Source organism: Cervus canadensis, chromosome 8 (assembly GCF_019320065.1).
Source record: "Cervus canadensis isolate Bull #8, Minnesota chromosome 8, ASM1932006v1, whole genome shotgun sequence".
In the NCBI taxonomy this organism is placed as follows: domain Eukaryota; kingdom Metazoa; phylum Chordata; class Mammalia; order Artiodactyla; family Cervidae; genus Cervus; species Cervus canadensis.
The window spans coordinates 12520411-12542384 of NC_057393.1; the positions used below are offsets into that span (position 1 = coordinate 12520411).

General features: G+C 44.0%; 2 protein-coding genes across 2 annotated transcripts in view; both read left to right on the plus strand.

Annotated features, from left to right (window-relative positions):
* The first annotated feature begins 4105 nt into the window (after window positions 1–4105).
* LOC122445789 (10 kDa heat shock protein, mitochondrial-like) lies at window positions 4106–4399 on the plus strand. Its single transcript, XM_043475036.1, has one exon. It carries the CDS (start codon window positions 4106–4108, stop codon window positions 4397–4399), a length of 294 nt encoding a protein of 97 aa, XP_043330971.1.
* Window positions 4400–18407: 14008 nt separating this feature from the next.
* The window catches only part of EIF3A (eukaryotic translation initiation factor 3 subunit A), a 31060-nt gene continuing 27493 nt past the window's right edge, over window positions 18408–21974 (plus strand). Inside the window, exon 1 of the mRNA XM_043475313.1 lies at window positions 18408–18604. Coding sequence (XP_043331248.1) covers window positions 18556–18604 — 49 coding nt within the window. The 5' untranslated portion in view covers window positions 18408–18555. The remainder of the gene's footprint in view (window positions 18605–21974) is intronic.

A 21974-nucleotide genomic window follows, 5' to 3' on the forward strand; every position in this document is an offset into this window, starting at 1 on the left:
TGTGCTTCCATTGCAGGGGCTGAGGGTTCCACCCCAGGAAACTAAGATCCACATGCCAGTGAAGCCCGGCATAAAAAAATAAACAGAAATAAAGTATTATAAATGTCCCATCACTTCATGACGAACAGATGGGGGAAAAGTGGAAACAATGACAGATTTTCTTTTCTTGGGCTTCAAAATCAAATGTGAAAATTAGCCAATCAAAACAGTGGTACATAACAGAATGCTATGAAGCTATGAAGGAAAGTGAGGTGGACATATTTGTACTAACTCATTATAATCCCATAAACGTTATCATTACAGTGCTGCTAGTTTCCCAGGTGGCTCAGTGGTATCTGCCTGGTAAAACTCTAAGTTCTGTGTGTACTTGTGTATGTATATAACATGTATAGGATGGGAGGGATGCACACCCAAGTGCTGACAATTGTTTCCTTAGAGGAGGAGCATGCGGGCTGTGGCGATAGTGTGAAGGAAGGTTTGGGGCTGTAGATTGTATAATAAAAATACAAATATAAATATTTAGAAATGTTGTTCAGTCGTTAAGTCCTGTCCAACTCTTTGCAATCCCATGGACTGTAGCATGCCAGGCTTCCCTGTCCTTTACTATCTCATGTCCATTTAGTCAGTGATGCCATCCAATCATCTCATCCTCTGTTGCCCCCTTCTCCTCTTGCCCTCAATCTTTCCCAGCATAAGGGTCTTTTCCAATGAGTCAGCTCTTTGCATCAGGTAGCCAAAGTATTGGAGCTTCAGCTTCAGTAATAGTCCTTCCAATGACTATTCAGGGTTGATTTCTTTTAGGATGGACTGGTCTGATCTCCTTGCTGTCTATGGGACTCTCAAGAGCCCTCCAGTACCACAGTTCGAAAGCATCAATTCTTCAGCGCTCAGCCTTTTTTATGGTCCAACTCTTACATCCATACATGACTACTGGAAAAACCATCAGTTCAGTTCAGTTCAGTTGCTCAGTCGTGTCCAGCTCTTTGCAACCCCGTGGACTGCAGCACTCCAGGCATCCCTGTCCATCACCAGTTCCTGGAGCTTGCACAAACTCATGTCCATCAAGTCCGTGATGCCATCCAACCATCTCATCCTCTGTCGTCCTCTTCTCCTCCTTGTGGAAAAACCATAGCTTTGACTATATGGACTTTGGGGGGCAAAGTGATGTCTTTGTTTTTACCATACTATCTAGGTTTGTCAAAGCTTTTCCTCCAAGGAGCAAGTGTCTTTTAATTTTGTGGCTACAGTCACCATCCACAGTTATTTTGGAGCCCAAGAAAATAAAATCTGCCCCTGTTTCCACTTTTCCCCCATCTATTTGCCATGAAGTGATGGGACTGAATGCTATGATCTTAGTTTTTTGAATGTTGAGTTTTAAGCCAGTTTTTTCACTCTCCTCTTTTACCTTCATAAAGAGGCTCTTTAGTGCCTGCTTGCTTTCTGCCATTAGAGTGATATCATCTGCTATCTGAGGTTGTTGATATTTCTCCCAGCAACCTTGATTCCAGCTTGTGATTCATCTAGCCCTGCATTTTGCATGGTGTACTTTGCATATAAGTTAAATAAGCAGGGTGACAATATACAGCCTTGATGTACTCTTTTCCCAAATTTGAACCAGTCTGTTGTTCCGTGTCTGGTTCTAACTGTTGCTTCTTGACCGGCATACAGGTTTCTCAGGAGGCAGGTAGAGGTATAGTGCATAAATATATATATTTACAAATATTTATAAATTAGTATATTTAGTACATAAAGGCTTTAAATATGCTATCTGTAAGGTCCATGTGCGGGTCAAGAAGCAACAGTTAGAACCCTGTGTGGAACAACTGATTGGTTCAAGATCGAGAAAGCAGTACGACAGGGCTGTCTGCTGTCACCCTGTATGTTTAACCTATACGCTGAGCACACCATGAGAAATGCTGGGCTGGATGAGTTATAAGATGGAATCAAGATAGGTGGGAGAAACATCAACAACCTCAGATACGCGGATGATTCCACTCTAATCTTTGGCAGAAAGCAAAGAGGAACTAAAGAGCCTCTTGATGAGGGCGAAGGAGAAGAGTGAAAGAGCCAACTTAACTCTAAATATTAAAGCAACTAAGATCATGGCATCTGGCCCCATTACTGCATGGCAAATAGAAGGGGAAAAGGTGGAAGCAGTGACAGATGTCCACTTCTTGGACTCCAAAATCACTGAGGAAGGTGACTGCAACCATGAAATCAGAAGGCTTTGATTCTTGGCAGGAAAGCGATGACAAACCTAGACAGTGTGTTGAAAAGCAGAGACATTACTCTGCTGACAAAGATCCATATAGTCAAGGCTATGGTCTTCCCAGTGGTTACGTATGGTTTTAAGAGCTGGACTGTAAAGAAGGCTGAACGCCAAAGAATTGATGCCTTCAAACTGTGCTGGAGAAGACTCCTGAAAGTTCCTTGGACAGCAAGGAGATTAAACCAGTCAATCTTAAGGGAGGTCAACCCTGAATATTCACTGGAAGGACTGATGCTGAAGCTGAAGCTCCAGTATTTTGGTCATCTGATTTGAACAGACAACTCATTGGAAAAGTCCCTGTTGCTGGGAAAGATTGAGGGCAGAAGGATAAGAGGGTGTCAGAGGATAAGATGGCTGGACAGCATTACTGATGCAATAAACATGAACTTGGGCAAACTCTGGGAGATGATGAGGGACAGGGAGGCCTGGCATGCTGCAGTCCAAGGGGTTGCAGAGAGTCGGACACGACTGGGTGACTAAACAACAGCAAAGGTCCATAACTAAAAATACAGAAAAAAATTAAAATGTTAGTAAAAGTGGTTTTCTTTAGGTAGATAAGACTATGGCAATTTTTTTCTCATGCTGTTGCTTTTATTTCACAATTTTAAAAATGCTATATTTCTTTGCATCCAGGAGTTCAAATTTTTAAATCTCTGAAATTGGGACACATCCTATAATTATAACTGGAAGTGTTTTTCTTCTTAATGGTACATAAAATGATGTGCTTAATCATTGATGGCATTTCTAGACTTGGTGAAACACGGTAAATAGAAAAAAAATAAGAAAATTTGTTAAATCTGTAGACCCCAGATATCCTGTCTTTTCCACTTCACCACTTTGCTGAATCTTAAAGACACAGTTAGCCCAAAATACATAATAATTTTGTGTGGTATTTGGGCTAACCAGTATTACCACACTAACTGGTATGGTATTTGGGTAACCAGTTTCCATTAAATTAACAAGAATGCAGAATCAGTAAGACTTGATTTCCTTTGCTCAGTGTGCTAGCATCTGCAAAACAGACTGTGACGTGGACTAAAGGCTGGGGAGATGGTAGAGCACAGTTCTTATCTGTGACCATCTCACAGCAGGCAAGAAAGCGGAAGAGAGGGGACACATGACCAGATCTATTGCTTCTGGGACTTCAGACCTAGAGAGGCCAACTTGTGGAAAGAGAAAAAAGCCTCAGAGCTGGGGCAGGATGAGAGCACAACCTCTCCTTGCCTGTTCAGGTGGCTTTGCTCTGGGCACCTTAAGTACTTCCTCTAAGAGAGTTAGGGACAGCCCCCTGTGGCCAAGGCCCATGGGTGTCACCTTCGTCTCTGGCACGTTCCGGAGGCATTCAGAAAATAAATGAGGATGAGATGATGACAAGTAGATACTGAAACAAAGGATTGGAAGGAGATGGTGGTATATACCGGGAGGGAAGGGGGACATAGGCTATTGAGTGCAGAGGTTGTCTCTGCAAAGTGTGATTGGAATTTTCTCCCTCCTCTTTTACTTCCTGGTGTGGTCAGACCTGCCAGACAGGTTCTCCACAGTCAAGAGGAAGAAGCAGAGGGTGGAGAGAGGAGAGGCACCCCAACTTTTGGTGATAACCAAAAGTTATCACACTGGGTGTGGCAACACAAACTTGAGTTCTAATCCTAGCTTTGCCCCTCATTACTGTTAAATCAGTCTTCTCTGGGCTTGTTTTCTTAGTGATCAAATGGAGCTAATCTTATTTTCCTCTGTGTTTGTCTTAATAAGGGTTGGACCAAGAAAAATCTTTATGCTAATGTTATAGATAAGAGTAGCCTTGTGGAGAGAATGAACTAAACTACAGTGGCCGGAGTCATGGCAGGACAGGCATTTAGGAAGTTTCTTTCCTTCTTTGTCCAAGTATTAGTTAAAAAGAGTGCAGCAGAAACTAGCCAGTGGCGGCATTATGCTTCCATAAAAAAATTGCAAGGAAAAGTATTGCAAGCAACAGTAGTAGTTGCTGGATTGGGTTCTAAGGGAAGGGGTAGAGAGATTCAATCAGTTACTAAGAAAGTTGGAGATAAATTTCTTCTCCCAGAATATGGACGCACCAAAGTAGTTCTAGTCGACAAAGATTATTTTTCATTTGGACGTGGTGACATTCTTTAAAAGTACGTGCTAAGTCACCTCTGACTCTCTGCGACCCTTTGGACCGCAGTCCACCAGGTTCCTCTGTCCATGGGATTCTCCAGGAAAGAATACTGGAGTGGGTTGCCATGTCCTCCCCCAGGGGATCTTCCCAACCCGGGGATTGAACCCATGTCTCTGTGCCTCCTGCATTGGTAGGTGGGTTCTTTATCACTAGTGCCACCTGGGAAGCCTATAGACTGAAATAAATCACTATTAAAATGGCATCTGCCCATTCCACTGAAATATTTCATCATGTAAGTAACTTCCACGTCTCTCTTTTATAATAAACTAATGCTATCACCCCGATGTGGAGAGCATCTCCAAGACCACCCCAGGTTCAATGACTTGTGTGGGGGCTCACAGGATTCAGCACATAGCTATGCTCAAGGCTGTAATTTATTATTGCTGGAGGATCCAAGCCAGACAGCTAAGGGGAAAGGCACAGGGTGATAGCTGGAGGAGACCAGGTCCAGTCTTCCAAGAATCACCTCCTAGTGGAGTCACGTAGGATGCACTTGGCTTCTCCAGTGACACGCAGTGACAGCACATGTGAAATGTTGTCCATCGGGGAAGCTCATTAGAGATGCAAGGCTTTTATTGAGGGCTGGTCACAGAGGCACTTCCTGCCCAACGCATACCAAAATTCCAGCCTCTCACAAGGAAACAGGTGTTCAATGTGAACCCCATTTCGTGTGTGAATAGTTCAGGCACAGTCACTCATCAACTCTGGGAATGGCAGGAACAACCTCCAAACCCGACTTCCTAGACAGCAGCCCCGGCCTAAGCTTCTCAGCAGGCGTCTCTCCGGATGGCGGTCTCTGGCCTGCTACAGCTGGTTTGCACAGCCTGCTTGTTCCTTGCTCCCCAGGAAAAGAGTAAGAAATCACTGGCATTGATACAGGTTTGGAAAATGCCCAAACCCTCCGAGCACGTGGACAAGGGACCCAGTGTTTCCCACAAATGTTCCAATGCCCACGTCCCTGTGCGCCAAGTGTGGCACTTCTTTTCATCTGTTTCAATAATTGGATTTAAGCAGAGATTAGGCACCATGTCAGCCAAGAACTTCTTTGGCGGGGTGGGTGGCAGCTCTTTTGAGGGATTCCAGGCCTGCCTGGGGACTAGAAAGTCACCTCTGGAAGGGGGTTCAGTCAGCTACCCTGACACTGTCTTGATGGTTAACTGGCTTCCAGCCTATTCGAGGCTTCCAGAATATCGCCAAGAGGAGGTCGTTCTTCTTGTATTCTTCAAGGTTTCGGGATGCTTATATTGGAACCTAGGCCCCAAGAAGTCCAGCTTTGGAGTTGTGTCACATTAAAAGAAACAGTTCAGTAAAGAAAATGCAGTTAAAATGAATTCTGATCTTTATTTGCATTTTTCAAAGAACATTAAAAACCATAGATTTATTGCCTTCAGTGATAATGTCTTAAAATTTATTTCCGCTCATATTTTTTAAACATTTCACTTATAATTTTTAATTAAAAAATTTTTTTGGTGCTGAAATCTGGGATAAACGTTTTGTTTTAGAACAGTTTTCAGTTTACAGAAAAGTTGTACCGATAATACTGAGATTAATATATGTGTGCATGGCAGTGTGCACGCTCAGTCTTGCCCGACTCGTCGGGACATCATGGACGGACATCATGGACTGCAGCCTGCCAGGCTCCTCTATCCCTGGGATTCTCCAGGCAAGAGTGCTGGAGTGGGTTGCCTTGCCCTCCTTCAGGGTATCTTCCCGACCCAGAGATTGAACCCAGGTCTCCTGCATTACAGGTGGCTTCTTTACCACTGAGCCACCGGGGAAGCCCCAGATTACTATATATTCCTCACCCGATTTCTCCTATTATTAACATCTTATATCACAATAGTAAACTTGTCATAACTAAAAAATGAACTAAAAAGGAACCAATGTTGATATATTAGTAACTGAAGTCCATATTTAATTCAGATTTCCATAATTTTTACCTAATTCTTTTTGTTTCGGGTTTCTAGTGAGGATAACCTATTTAGTCAATGTGTGTCCTTAGGGTCCTCTTGGCTCTACTTTCCATGATTTTGATCACCTTAACAGTTTTGAGAAGTGGTGGCCAGGTATTCTAGAAACTGCCCTTCGGTTAGGGTTTGTCTGATGTTTTTCTCATGATAAGACTGGGTTATGCATTTAGGGGGAGGAAGACCACAGAGGTCAAGTGCAGTTCTCATCACATCTTACGAAACCTTGCCCACCTGGCTGAGGTTGTGTTTGTTGTAAAGACACCCCCCACCCCCTTTTCTGTACTGTTCTCTTTGGATAGAAGTCACGATGCATGGCCCATGCCTAAAGAGTGGAGGGTTATGCTCCACTCTCTTGAGGGCAAAGTATCTATATAAATTATGTAGAATTCTCCTCGGGAAATCTATTTACTCTCATCTATTTAGTTATTCAATCATGTATTTATATTGGCACTGACTCCCTCGTATTTTGGGAAATTATGTCTCTCACTCATCTGGCACGGGTTCTCATATCTCTTTCTACTCTTCCTTACAAATAACTTTTTCCATTATTTTCATTTTCTCTCTTCTTTCCTTTTCACTTCCATTAACCTGTTTTCCCACCCCCTTAATCTCCCTCTGTCTCTCATCTCATCCCTTTCCTTGAATCTCCTACCCAATTTCTCCAGTTGTCCTCCTGATTGGTCAATTGGTTACTCCGCATACCAAATAAAGTATCTGGCAAATAAAGTATAAATAAAATAAAATATCTAGAAAACAGGGGGAAGGGAAGCAGGGAATGCTCATTAGTCAACTTCAGAATAGTTTAGCAGTCAAGGGGGCAGAAAGAGGCTATGAATATTTCAAGCACTGATTATTTTATCCATCTTGTATGCATATATGTGGAAATGTTTTCTAGAGAGCTTGTGTCAGCGTTGGTGCTGAGAACCATACATGTAGTATCTCACTCAACCTCACGACAACCTCATCATGCTTATTTCAGAGCTGATACATCTAAGCCTCAGAGAAATTACCTGCTCAATGTCAAGTCAAATGGCAAAGCTGGGGTTTTAAGCCACAATTGACTCCAAATCTGATGTGCTCATAGGAAGAACTGAGATGTATTTATAATCCTGGTCCCCGAGGAAATGAAACATACTTATACTTCTAAAAACACCAATGTGGAGTACATGTTCACAGTCTCAGAGAGTCTCAGCTCAGAGCTCTTTGGCTCTGTCTGAATTTGTAGGTACACCTTAATTACAGTCTCGCTCTTTTCCTCCATTGAGCTTGTACCTCAGTTTTCACCTCCTGCAAAGCAGACTCCAGAGTGTTTTAGTCTTTTTTCTTCTGTGAGTTACTGTGGAGAAAACTGTTAAGGACTCTGGATTCGTTTTCTCTTGCTGTGTCACAGGTGACCACAAACAGAGGCTTAAAGCAATACCCACTGCTTAGCTCCCGGTTCTGTAGATTTGGGTGATGGCTCTCTGTTCAGGGACTTGATGGCCAGGCTGCCTTCCTTTCTGGAGGCTTCAGGGAAGAATTGGCTTCCAAGCTCATCCAAGTTGTTGACAGAATTCAGTTCCTCGCAGACTGAGACCTCTGTTCACAGGAGGACTTTTGCCTGGGAGATGCTCTCAGCTTCTAGACCGTCCTCCACCCCCGCCACAGTTTTTCTTTGTGTAGCTCCCTCCAGATACTCTCATGCTTTGAATCTCTTCCCTCCTCTGCCTCTGACTTTGAGACCCAGATTTAAAGACCTCATGTGATTAGTTAGGCCCACCCAAATAATGTACCCGGCCCCCTTTTTCTTTGGCCACATCGTGTAGCATGCAGGATATTTCACTGACCAGGGATCAAGTCTGGGCCCCCTGCAGTGGAAGCACGGAGTCCCTCCTATCCACTGGGCCACCAGGGAAGTCCCAATCTCCCCTTCTTAAAGTCAATTGTGACACATAATATAACCTAAAAAAAAAGTGAAAATGTTAGTCGCTCAGTCTGACTCTACGAACCCATGGACTGTAGCCCACCAGGCTCCTTCATCCATGGGATTCTCCAGGCAAAAATACTGGAGTGGGTTGCCATTCCCTTCTCCAGGAGATCTTCCCAACCCAGGGATCAAACTCGGGTCTCTTATATTGCAGGCAGATTCTTTACCATCTGAGTTACCAGGGAAGCACAGCAGTAATACCCATCACATTTACAGTCTTAGGTATTACACAGGCTGCATAAACCACATCTTACAAGTCTGTCTACCACAGCCTCCATTCTTTCATTTATTCACACGTCTCATATTTATGGAATGCCTGCCCTGTGCCAGGCATAGTTCTAGGAGTTGGAGATACAATGGTGAACAAGACAAACTTGACCTCTTAAAGCTTACTATGTAGCATAGTAAGACAGATAGTAACCAAGGTAACAAAGAAAACTCCCTGTTAGTGCTGAATGCTCTGCGGAGAATTAAAATGGGCTGGTCTTTAGGAAAGGGCCCTGTGTGGAGGGACTGTTTTAGCTGCTCCGTGAGAAGATAACACAATGAAAAGGTCCATGTGAAGATAATCTAACATCCACAAACCCAAGATAAAAGTCTACATGTTCCAGGGTTCCTTCTAATCATGTTTAACATGCTTCACAGAGAAGCCTTGTTTCAAACCACACCCAAAACCACTATGCACAGTGTCTTACTCATTCTGCTTTCTTGGCTGCAGTTGGTTTGTGTAGCTTTGAGCATAATCTCCCAAGTTCCCCTGCAGTAGCTGGGCTCCATGGCATGCCAACCTTGGCCTGTGTGAGCATGTATTCCATGTCCCATAAACAAGCCCCTGTTTCTCCCTTCAGTTTTCTTCTACAGGCGAGCAGAATATTTTTTAATTCTTTTAAAATTAATTAATTTTTTTATTTTTGGCTGTGCTGGGTCTTCGCTGCTGCAAGGGCTTTTCTCTAGTCGCGGAGAGCGGGGGCGCCTCTTTGTTTCTGCGTGTGGGCTTCTCATTGTGCTGGCTTCTCTTGTTGTGGAGCACAAGCTCGAGGGCACACAGGCTCCAGGTCACATGGGCTCCCAGGCTCTAGTGCACAGGCTCAGTAGTTGTGGAGCACGGACTTAGTTGCTCTTCGGCCTGTGGGATCTTCCTGGACCAGGGATTGAACTCGTGTCTCCTGCACTGACTGGCAGGTGAGTTCTTTACCACTGAGCCACCAGGGAAGCCCCAAGGCAAGTAGAATGTTAACTGAAGACTCCTGAGTGTAAGATGCATGTTTCCCAATCAATAATAATATATCACCAGGACATGTTTCTGCTAAAAAATATACTCGACTGAATCTGAATTGCAAGTTCCTGCTTTAAATTTGCAGAACTCGAACTTTCAGGGAGGTGAGAACTGCCTGGCATAAGCACAGGGCACTCCACATGTGCCCTGGGCACACCACTGTTTAAAAGCTTCCCAACCCCAGCTGGACATTTTCAAGGTGCGGAACGCCAGGCTGTGAGGTTTTGGACCTAGTTTGTTATCATAAAGCATTGGTGCCACCGATTTGCTCTGAAACACACACCAAACACTTTCTGGATGTGACCATGAGCCAGGCACCGTCCAGATACAAAGATGAACAGTCCCAGTCACTACCTTCAAGGGACTTCCAAGGTGACACAGCAGAAATGTGCAGATGGGCAATTATAATATAGAAGGCTTGCTTTAACCAACTGTCATTTATTCAAATGACTTTGACTTACTGAGTATTTACTCTGAGTGAGGTACTGTTACTGGTGCAACTGATACAGCAGTTGGACAAAACAGACATAAATCCCTGCCCTCATCAAGCTTATATTCTAGGAAATTCCCTGATGGTCCAGTGGTTAAGACTCCTTGCTCTCACTGCTGAAGGCCTGGAATCGATCCCTTGTCAGGGAACTAAAGTCCCACAGGCCACATGGCACAGTCAAACAAGCAAACAAACAAAAAACTTCCCTTTTAGAGGGGCAGACAGTAAAGAAATAAACTCATAAAATATATCAGGGGTCAAATGGTAGTAAATAAATGTTATGGAGGACATGAAAGACTAGAAGTGTGCTAAGAAGTATAGAAAGAAGGGAGGTTATTATTGCTTTAAAGAGGTGAGAGAAGACATCGCTGAAAAGGTGACATTGGCATGACGTGAGAGGGACAAGGGAAGAGAAGGGGCTGTGTTGGGTCTTGCAGGTCATTATAAGGACTGACTTTCACAGAGTGATCTGGGGGCCTCAAGAGGGTCTTGATTAGGAGACTGACACGATCACCTCACTTTTGTTTTGAAAAGGATCCCCCTCCTTGCTTTGTGGAGAAAAACAGGGAGGGGGGCAGATGAAAAGAGAAAGACAAGCCTGCTGGTTATCATACACTCCAGCTCAGAAGTGATGGTGACTCAGACCATCATTGGAGAGCTGTGGAAGTGGTGTGTGTGGGATTTGTTGATGGGCTGATTGGACGTGGGGCTATGACAGAGAAGAGTGGAGTCAAGGATGTCTTTAATGTTTTTGTGGCTTAAGCAACCAGAAAAATAGGGTAATTATTCTCTGGGGGATGGTGAGAAGAAGAGCAGGATGGAGCCAGAGAGACCTGGCGTCTGGTTTGGGGCAGGCTGGTGTACATTGCGTGTCAGACATTTAATGGATGTTTCAAATAGACATCTGGGTGTGAGCTGGGCTTTCAGGAAAAGAGGTCAAGTGCTGGTGATACAGTTTTGTAACTTGACAGCACAGACGTGATTTGTAAAGCTATGAGCTAGTATCTTGGGTGCCTTTGCTGTCAGTGTCTTTGCTGCAAGCATTTTCGCTGCAAATTGGCCATAAGACAATTTTGCCATGAAGGATATAATAACCAGTTGACAGTTTGGGGTTTGACAGTTTGGTTTCAATGAGTTGAAATGCATTAGCTGGACTGACTGTCCAGTCAGTAACATTACTGATGTCTTTATCGAGCTACCAGGTGATGTCTCTCCTTTACTTTTTGTTCTTTTAGTTTTTTTTCCCCCCACTGTTTTTATCTTTTATAGCAAAATTGCCTATGGCCAATTAGTTATGAGGTAAAAATATTTGGGCAAAAATGCTTGTGGCAAAGATGCTTACAGCAAAAGCATCTAGAACCATGAGCTAGAACCAAGAGATAAAGGCAGTTAGAGGAGGGACAAGGTCCAGGAACTGACCCCCGGGACTTTTCAACCTTAGAGGTCAGAGGGACGAGGAACAGACAGAGGTGAGAAGGAAATCAGGAAAGGAGGTTCCTGGAAGTCAAGTGGAGAAAGTCTCTTAGAGAGGATATGGCAGTCATCTCCGTATGTGAGAGGAGATGGAATCCAACGCGTTGGTAGGTAAGGGCTGACCCTAGATAGGAGCACCGATGAATGGTAATAGGAGGGAAGGAGTCTGAGCACAGATGAAGGTGGGCAGCAGATGGCAGAGTGCCAAAGTTCTCTAACTTCTCCTCTATTTTCTCTCAGCCATCGATGGACAGTAGAGAAAGGAGGGCCTGGAGGTTAGAGAGAGGAAAATGTATGAACTGATCATCTAGGAGAGTGAGAGCATGGCCAAGAGAAGTGCAGTAGGATGGGTGAGCAGCAGCATTGGCGCTCATTGAGGCTTGTGGTCGTGAATTTGAAGTGAGACTTCTCGACGTGGCTCTGCCTTCATCTCCAATCATATGAGGTTGCAGGCAAGAGTAGGTGGAGGGTTGGATTGGCCAGGGTTTGGGGTAAAATAGAGAACTGAGCAGACAATAACTAAATGATGGAGTCCATCTTGGGCCTGGAGGAACTTCCATGGCTGGGGGAAACTCCGTGCTCAATGCAGGGGGCCTGGGTTTGATCCCTGGTCAGGGCCCTGGATCCCACATGCTGCAACTAGGGATCCTGCATGCCGTGCCGAAGATTGAGGACCCCACGTGCTGTAGCTGTAGCTGAGACCAGGTGCAGCCAAAATAAATTAATAAATAAGGAAGAAGTTGGGTCTGGAGGGAAACAGAGGACATGGGGGATGAGAGCACAGAAAAGAGGTACAATGGATGAATGGATTGCAAATAAATCCCAGTCAAACAGCAAGGCTGTTCCAGTTGGGGTCTGATAGCATTAACCAAACAGCAGGGGGTGGTCAGAAAGTAATATGCTTGAAATCTAGATTTGGGAACTGAGATAGTTAGTGTGACAGGATCTGGATAGAGGTTAGCATACTATGGCCTTGCAGGTTAAATCTGGGCCTGCAGCCTGTTTTTATACAGCCTTGAGATAAGAATGGTTTTTCAAATTAAAAAAGAAAAAAGGCTATTATCCTTTTAGCAAGAACAGTTGCTCCAAGAATTGAAGGTATTTCATGGCCCACAAAATCTAAAATAATTACTACCTGGCCCTTTATAGAAAGAGTGCTGACTCTTGGTCTAGACTCTAGGGTATCAACGGGTGTGTGAGTGACTGAGGTCAGGTAGAGGACACAATGGTGAAGGCCAGGTGGCCAGGATATCTGCCAGGATCAATTACTTGGGTATAGAGCCCACCAATCATTACAATGGTTGTGTTGGAGAGAGTGACAGGGAACCAGAACTAACAGCCAAGGAATGAGGGGGTATGACCTGGGATTGGTAGATGACTGAAGAGAAAGGACCATAGCATGGAGGAAACACACATGGCCTAGACTGATGTGTGAGCATCAGAAGTGAGAATTTAAGGGAAGAGGGAGAGAGAGAAGGAGATACAGAAAGCGTGCTCTGGAATAAAGTTAGTAGGTTGAGCTAGTTGGTCATGGATCCACCTCCAGTTGCCAGTGGTTTGGAGAAACGCAGCCATCCCTTGCCAGGGTTGCAGAAGCTGCAGAGTGCTCATGACTGGCCTGGGTGATGGAGCTAACGGTGACTTGAGCAAAGACCATGGCAAAGGGACAGCCCCGGCTGGCAGAAGAGGCTTTGCAGAGAAAGACTTTGGGTTGAGGCTTGAAGTATTAGCAGGAGTTAGGTAATGATGGTGGTGAGGGGAAAGGGATATATACTGCAGGAAAGCATGGTATCTTTGAACACTGACCTCAGAAAATCATGAATGAACTTGGGCACAGTTGGAGGTCTGGAATCAGTGTAATTAGGAGCTTTGGGTGAAGAATATTATTGTTTCTCCTTTAATATTTGCATGTGAAGCTTAGGGATAGTGAATGCTCTGTGTAGATGGGTAGATGCTCTATGAGTGAAACATGACATACACTGGCCTTTAAACTTGTTACTGCCCCATGAGTATTATAGGAAAATGTATTCTATGTGTTTACATAAGGATTTATTCATTTCTCTCTCCAACATCTTTTGAGAGCATCTTGCTGCCTGATGCTCTGCCAGGCATTGGGGATACAGTGGTGAACAACATGTATATGGTCCTTCCCCTCTCAGAGCTTACAGTCTGCAAGCAATTACACTGAAGTATGGTCAGCGCTAAGAGAGGATGTTATTGGTGCTCAATGCCTTGGTATCTAAATTAATCTGGGAGCCAGGGAAGAATCCTGGCAGAAGTGACATTTAATGTGAAGGAGAAATAGGTTCTTGTTGCCAGAGTAAGGAACGGGTGGTGGTGAATTTCCAAGTGAAGTGATGGCATGCACTGGGTTGGAGGTGGGAGAGGGCTGTTTCAGGCACTGATAGACATTGAGAGTGGTGAGAGATGGGTCTAGAGAGACAATGGCAGCCTGGGCTGGAGTGGATTCTGTCTCCATGTGGCTTTTTTTTTTTTTTTTTGGCTACCTGGTACATCTTATAGGATCTTGGTTCCCTGACCAGGGATTGAGCCTGGGCCCTGGGCACTGAAAGCATGGTGTCCTAACCACTGGGTCGCCAGGGAATTCCCTCCATGGAGCTTCTGATGAGTGTTCAGAGTTTTCCTCTTTCTTGACTGCAAAGTCTGAGAAAGCAGGAACCAAATCTGTCCTGCTTAGCGCTGCATACCTACCTATAGAGTGCCTGCCTTTCAAGTCTGACACATAGTAATGGTTTGCTGAATGAATGTATAAATGTGAACCTTGGTTTAACTCTGAAATTTATTATGTTCATCAGTACAAATATCTTCATTATAGCATTCTTGTAAACAATGAATGTGAAAGCATTTCAGTAAATTGTGAAGCATGATACTTGTTTTAAAGCTGTGAAGTATTATGTTGCAAATATGTATAAAGTAGTACTTCAGTTGTACCCTTAACAACTTTTTTTTTTTTTGAAGGACCTTATTTATTCCACTCAAGTCAGAAAAATCCTACAAAACACTGTATTAGAGAAATTATCCAGTCATATACAGTATAAACTAGATTGATTAGGGGGAGAAAAAAACCTTCATCAGACTGATTACTTCCTTTCGCCACTTCCTGAGTGGCTTTTAGCATTATTCAGGTTGCTTGTTTTCCACTAAGTGAGCATTAATCAACAGCAAGTAATTATGCTTTTCTCCAGGCCCAGAATAGATCCCATCTTGTCCTTCTTTGTGTACTAGTCTATTTTCACTAGTGAATCATCATCTCTGTGAAAGGAGGCATCGTGCTTGTCTTTATCCCCAGCATCTAACGTTATGGCTGTTAGCTGGTACTGAATGCCTGCTAGTTGAGTTTAATAGGTAAATTTATCCCGGAAATTGACATTATACCTTTACTCATTCAAAAACATGGTAACAGACTCTAAATACTTTTCAGGCACTTAAATAGTCCTTTGTTATTGCTGCTGCTGCTACTTAGTTGCTTCAGTCATATTCGACTCTGTGTGACCCTATGGACTGAAGTCCACCAGGTCCATGGGATTCTCCAGGCAAGAGGACTGGAGTGGGTTGCCATGCCCCCCTCCAAGGAATCTTCTAGACCCAGGGATTGAACTGGGGTCTCCAGCATTGCAGGCAGATTCTTTACCACTGAGCCACCAGGGAAGCCCCATTTGGTGTTGACATATTACCAAATGCTTCAAATGTAGTCTTCCCTTGGTATCTATAAGGAATTGGTTCCAGTTCCCACCACATATCAAAATATTTAATACTCAAGTCTTATGGCATAGGACTTGCAGGTAACCCTATCACATCCTCCTATATAATTTAAATAATCTCTAGATTACGTATAACTCTCAATGTAGTGTGAGTGCTAAGTTGCTTCAGTCGTGTCTGACTCTTTTCGACCCTGTGGACTGCAGCCCATCAGGCTCCTCTGTCCATGGGATTCTCCAGGCAAGAACACTGGAGTGGATTGCCATGCCCTCCTCCAGGGGACCTTCCCAACCCAGATACTGAACCCATGTCTCTTATGTCTACCTGCACTGGTAGGCAGGTTCTTTACCACTAGTGCCACCTGGGAAAAAGCCCTAATGCGGTGTAAACCTATCTAAATAGCTGCCAGTAACAAATTCAAATTAGGCTTTTTGAAATTTCTGGAACGTTTTTTTTCCCAAATATTTTCTTTCTTTCTATCAGTTGCTCTCTCTTTTAAGGCATTTTATTTTTTTGGCCATGCCACATGACATGTGGGATCTCAGTTCCCCAGCCAGCGACTGAACCTGGACTCTCATCAGTGAAAGTGCAGAGTCCTACCCACTGGACCTTCAGGGAATTCCCTTCTGAATATTTCTGATGCATGTCTGGTTGAATCTGAGGATGCAGAACTCCACAGCTGTGGGTGCAGAGGGTTGACTGTACTTTTAAAATAACTTCAAAGAGAAAAGAATGAAGATGTAGAAACATTGGATTTCATTTTACCTTCCAATTTTCTAGTATTTTGTTTCAGGTCTACCAAATAATGAGTAATAATCAATAATCATTTTACCATTTTCTTTGAGATTTGAAAATGGAAAGTTAAGAATGTTGGAAAGCTTTTTTGATACTTAGGCCAGGTTTCTTTTTATTTTATTCTGTTATGTATCTCTCTGGTCTACTGAAAAAGTTTTCTATATACAGCATTTAAAAGCTATATTTGCTTTTATGTTTAGCTCTTTAATTTTGACTTAATTATTGAATACACAAATAAGTCTCTTGATCTCGTCCTATAAAACAGTTCCCATGGCTTTTTAATACTTACTGCTCAACTTTGCTCTTATTTTTTGAGGAGTAAGCTCAGGGTGATCTAATCATTTGGAGGAATGAAATGAATTTTAAAGTAAAATTTTTTTTTTTAGAATTTGTGAATTATTTTTTGTCTATGTCTGCATTTCTCAAATACTTTCTAGTGATAAGTAGAAAAACCTCTTTGCTGAGGCAGAAGGAATGAGGGGGAAATGCTTTTGGTATGTATATACTATAGTTTTCTCATTCATTAATGTGGTACTCTCATTAATTTACACATCCCATCTATTATTGCGGTGGTGAGTTTAGCCACTAATTTCGTGTCTGACTCTTGTGAACCCATGGACTGTAGCCTGCCAGGTTCCTCTGTCCATGGGATTTCTCAGGCAAGAATACTGGAATGATTTGCTATTCCCTTCTCCAGGTGGTCGTCTCCACCCAGGAATCAAATCCATATCTCTTGCATTACAGGTGGTCTCCTCTTTTGTAGGCAGGTTCTTTATCGCTCATTATTACAAAATGTGTAATAAATTTGCAACAATTTATTCCACTGCTGCTTTCTGAATTTTTCTTCTGAACTTATTTTAATTTTTTTAGTATATGTGCTGCCGAAGCGAGCACGAACTTAATTTTTTTGGCCAAGCTGCAGGGCATGCAGGATCTTGTGTTTCCCTGACCAGGGATGGAACCCATGCCCCGGCAGTGGAAGTGCATAGTCTTAACCATTGGACCACTGCCAGGCAAGTCCGAGAACTCATTTTGAGTAATTAGAAATGGCTTTCAAGTTCTAGGTATAATGTTTGAACATTAAAGTTGTTCATCAAAAATAGAAGATCTGTAGCGAAGGGCCTATTCCAGAATTTTTTCATTAACCTTTCACAAACCTTTTCTTAGGTGTGTATGCAGTATGTGTATGCTTAACATCAAGGCGACGACACTCCCATGTATTTTCAAATATTTTGAGGGTCTGGTCTGCTGCATGTTCTTTTCTCCCCACGCCAGACTGTTGTCTCCAGTATATCCCAACCTTCAGGTCTTGGCTCAATACAAGCCTTTTCTGAGGCCCCGGGCACTCTCTGTGTCACCAACTTTAGAATTTTATCTAGATGTGAAAAAAGCCTGCTTAGTTGTTTAGTTACTTATTGCAACTCTCCTCCCCATGCTAGTCGTCATGTGACAGGTCTCCACTAGAGGTGGACATCCTTGGCCTAATGATATGTGCTCAACGCATTTGTGTTAAGTGAATAAATTTGGTATTTTAACTCAGCCAAGTCAGTATCCTTGCCTGGAGAATTCCAGGGAGAGAAGCCTGGCGGGCTACAGTCCATGGGGTCGCAGAGAGTTGGACAGGACTGAGCGACTAATTTTCACTTTCAAGTTAGATCATTCCCTTCCCCAGGCGAATGAAACTCCAATACTCTGGCCACCTGATGCCAAGAACCGACTCACTGGAAAATACCCTGATGCTGGGAAATACTGAAGGCGGTAGAAGGGGATGACAGAGGATGAGATGGTTGGACGGCATCACCGACTCGATGGAGAGGAGTTTGAGTAAGCTCCGGGGAGTTGGTGATGGACAGGGAGGCCTGGCGTGCTGCAATCCATGGGGTCGCAAAGAGTCGGACACGACTGAGCTGACTGAACGAAACCGAACTGAGGCGAATGAGACTTGATTCTAATTTTGCAGGACTCCGCACAAATCATATGAGAGGAAGACAGCGCTTTCTCGCCAGATAGTAGCTCTGACCCAAAATGCATCTTTCTCACCCCTATTCTCACTCGAGGAGCTAGGGGCCTGAGAACCCGCTTGCCAACGTACATTTCGCCAGCGTGTGGAGGTGGAACCCGAGCGCCCGTCAGCCGAGCACAGCCGCCACGTCAGCCGGCGCGCGTGACGCCAACGCGCTTGCGCGCGGGGGGCGGGGGCGGGGCGTGCCGGAGGCCTGCCCCCTACATCCGGGGCCTAAGCGGCGGCGGCGCCGCCGCGCAGGGCGGGTCACGTGGCTTCTTCCTTTCCGTCTTTGGCCGGCTGGGCGCGGGCGACTGCTGGCGAGGCGCGTGGAGCCTCGCGCTGGTTCCCCTTCGTCTCCTCTCCCGGTCTGGGACCCCGAGGATTCGCTGACGCCGGGTGAACTGAGCCTGCCGCCAAGATGCCGGCCTATTTCCAGAGGCCGGAAAATGCCCTCAAGCGCGCCAACGGTGAGGAGGGGATCGGAGCGCGCCGGACTGGGGCGGCCCGAGGCCTCGGAGGTCGAGGGGGCCCGGGCCTGGTGCGCGGTGTGCGACCGCCCGACTGTGGCTGCACGGGAGGCCCCTGCGGCCTGCCCGCCGCCGACCCAGCCTGGGTTTGGGTATGGTATCCCTTCTCGCTCCAACCGACATGGGAGGTTGAGCGGCGAGGGTGGGAGGCGCGGAGTCGGGAACCGTCTCTCTGCGGGGCTGGCCTTCCTCCCGCCGCCGCCCGGTGAGTCTCGGGGGGCAGGGTGGCGCGTCGCGGCTCCGGAGACAAGCCGACCCGGGCCCGAGCTCCTCTCTCTCTCCCCGCCTTTGCTGGGCACCCCCTCACCCGAGACCACGGGGCCTTGTGCGCTTCGGCCCCGCGTCCCCAGCCGCCATCTGGGAGTGCCGGGGAGGAGGAAACATGGCTCCCTCCCGGGGACAATGCACGCGAGAACCTCGGCTCCACCTCCCGCCGGGCCGGGAGGCCTGGCAGGCCCACCTCCGGGCCCTCCTGCGGACGCCTCCGCGCCCCAGAATTCAGCGCCGTGCTTTGCCGGCCCAGGGTCCACTTCCCCCTCCGACCCCTCTTATCCGCTTCGGGGACTCTGACCCATTTAACTCGTTCCCTATTTTTTTTTCTTTTTATTTTGGCATTGATTATTGGCAGCTGCGAAGCCTACTCCGAGTCACAAGGAAGTTGGGACAGAGTTAATACTATAAGAGAGACTTGAAGTTTCTCTCAAAGATTAGGAAAGTGAGGCCTAGGGAGACTGGTTTGCCCAAGGTCACTCTGGGAGTGAGTTGTTGAGCTAGAAGCCTAACACCAAGGTCTCTGAACTTCCAGATCCATCGTGGTCCCCCCCCTCCCCCCCCACTGTTGCGCTGCTGCTTGCGATTATTTCCATATGGGTGCTTGAGTCGGCGGCACTGTTGGGAAAACTTGTGTGTGTCCTGATCTGTTCAAGAGGCATTTATTACGTTGCCATTACAAGGGGTGCAAATGTATTCTCTGGTCTTTCAATAGATTCTTATTTAGGGTTTATAAGTGTTAGGGCGTCCATGCTCTTTCATTTTCACGCTTCCTCAAGCCAAACGAGTTTTGGGTCTTAACCCCTGTTGTGGATCGATGTACAGTGTCTGTTAACCCTTTTATACTTATGAAGCTTATTTTGTTAGTTCGTTTGAAAATCCTCTTAGGAAAAGGTCAGTTTCAGTCAATGCGTACAGTTGGTACTATTGATAATCTGTCAGGGCCAGAGAGCTGTTTGTCGTATGCTTGTTATTTTTACTGTAAATTAACGATTTCGGGGCTAAGTAACCGTCTGTGGAATAGGATAATGCCACATTCTGTGGAATAGAGTAACTGTTCTAAAAAACAATTGAAACTACAACTTTGATCGAATCACTCACTCGGATCCTCCATGTTAGTTTGAACTGGCAGGAAGTTTACACATGCTGATTAATTTATAGGAAAGAAACAAGATTGAGATGGAAGTTTAACCCTACAAAATAGCAAATTTAGGGAAAGCATTATTTCTTGAATGTTATGAAACTTAAGAGAATAATTATATGTTGTGGTATACAAATGGCTTGGGTGAAATTACTACCGTAGGTCTGTTTTATGGTCCTTTGAATGCTTTACCAACACATTTTCTCCCCTGTTAATTGGCTGAAGCACTGTAATCTCCGTGGCCTAAATACTACATGTTGATGTGTTCAAGCCTTGTATCCGTCACTCCTCTCTTTTGAATGTATATGAACTTAATATTTCAGTAACTTTAAAATTAGAAGGGATATGTGTTAACATTTAAAATCTTTTCTCACAATTTCTAAGTTGAAATAGATTTGATTCATGAAGAGCAATTTGTGAAGATGTCAAATTAAAGTAGGCAAGATGACAAAGACGTGGGGATAGGGACTTGAATTTGTTAGTGTAGTTTTTGTAAAAGGCCTTTTAAAAAGCTCTTAGATGAGTGCTGGTATGGTAGAGATGCCTTCCCTTTCAAGTAGTATAATTTCTGTACCTTTCATCTTAGAGAGATCCTGTTTTAGTATCAAAGAGCAGAATGTGGATGGCCTATGACACTGCTGACAAAATTTTATAAATAGGGTAATCAGAGCACATTATATTTTTAATGGGAATAATCTCATTTATAACATTGGTAATATAAAATCACATTTAGACGCCATCCATCAGAGTATCTTAATAAGATGTGAGTAAATTTAGGTGTAGAATGGTTTGTCAGAGCAGTATTTTTGGAAGCAATTGGAAATAACAGCCTTTTAACTTACACTCTACAACCAGTGTCTTAAAAATAAAGTTGTTATTAAACCCACAAATTATGTAACATAGCTTATCTACTTGGTCTGTTACACAAATAAACTAGTAAAATTGAAGGGCTGACCTAAACTTTACTGTAGGTAGATACATAGATCACTCACTGTTTCTTTAAGAATGCCTACCCTCCTAGGAATAGTTTCTAATTCCAGATTTTATTTTTAAGACGATACCAATCTGGAAATGAACGTTTCTTTAAAGATTGCAATACAGCTTTTAGTGTGTGATAGTTTTCTCCAGCCTCAAAAACTTGTTTTTTTCCCCTAATTAGATGATTGGTTTGGAATTTGAAAGTATTGAATTTGAATCTTAAATTTTGACTAGCTGTTGAGGAAATGAAAAGTACTTTCAGTTTTATCACTAAACAAGACTTACTTTTTTTTAAAGTGACATTGTTACCACAGTCATTTAAAAATAAGAGATTGGGAATTATTTTTTGATAGTTTGTTATTTTGTTACCACATCATACTGGGGCCAGCTCTTAAATTTAACCCTTAGTGCCTATTTTGCAAAATATTGATAGTGTTTATGTACAGTAGAATGGAATTTGAATCCTCAACGTAAGATTGGGAATTGGATATAATAAGTCATTTTGGTGGGCTCCTGTGATAGCCTTAATGTAAAGGATAAACGTAAAAACATTTACTTCCCAATTTTTGGCTGATAGAAGCTGTTTCTGTTAAATAGTTGTGAAAAAACACTAAAATATTGTTGAATTTTAAAATAACTGTGTGCATGCTCCAGGAAGATGATGAGTAGGTCATTCCCTTAAAACAGAAAAGGCTTACTCCAGCAAAGTATCTAGTTGTATTCAATGTTACATCTTTGATTGGGAGGGCTGTAATGTGAAAATGGCCTTGCTGCCATATTGGCAGATTTGACATTGAAATTATTGAAGTATTGAAGAGGGGTTTATATTAATTTGCATGTGAGGAGTATGATTTGGTATAATATGGGATGATGTAGGATATTGTGTTAAAAGATACTTATTTCAGTGTGTTTTGTGATGTT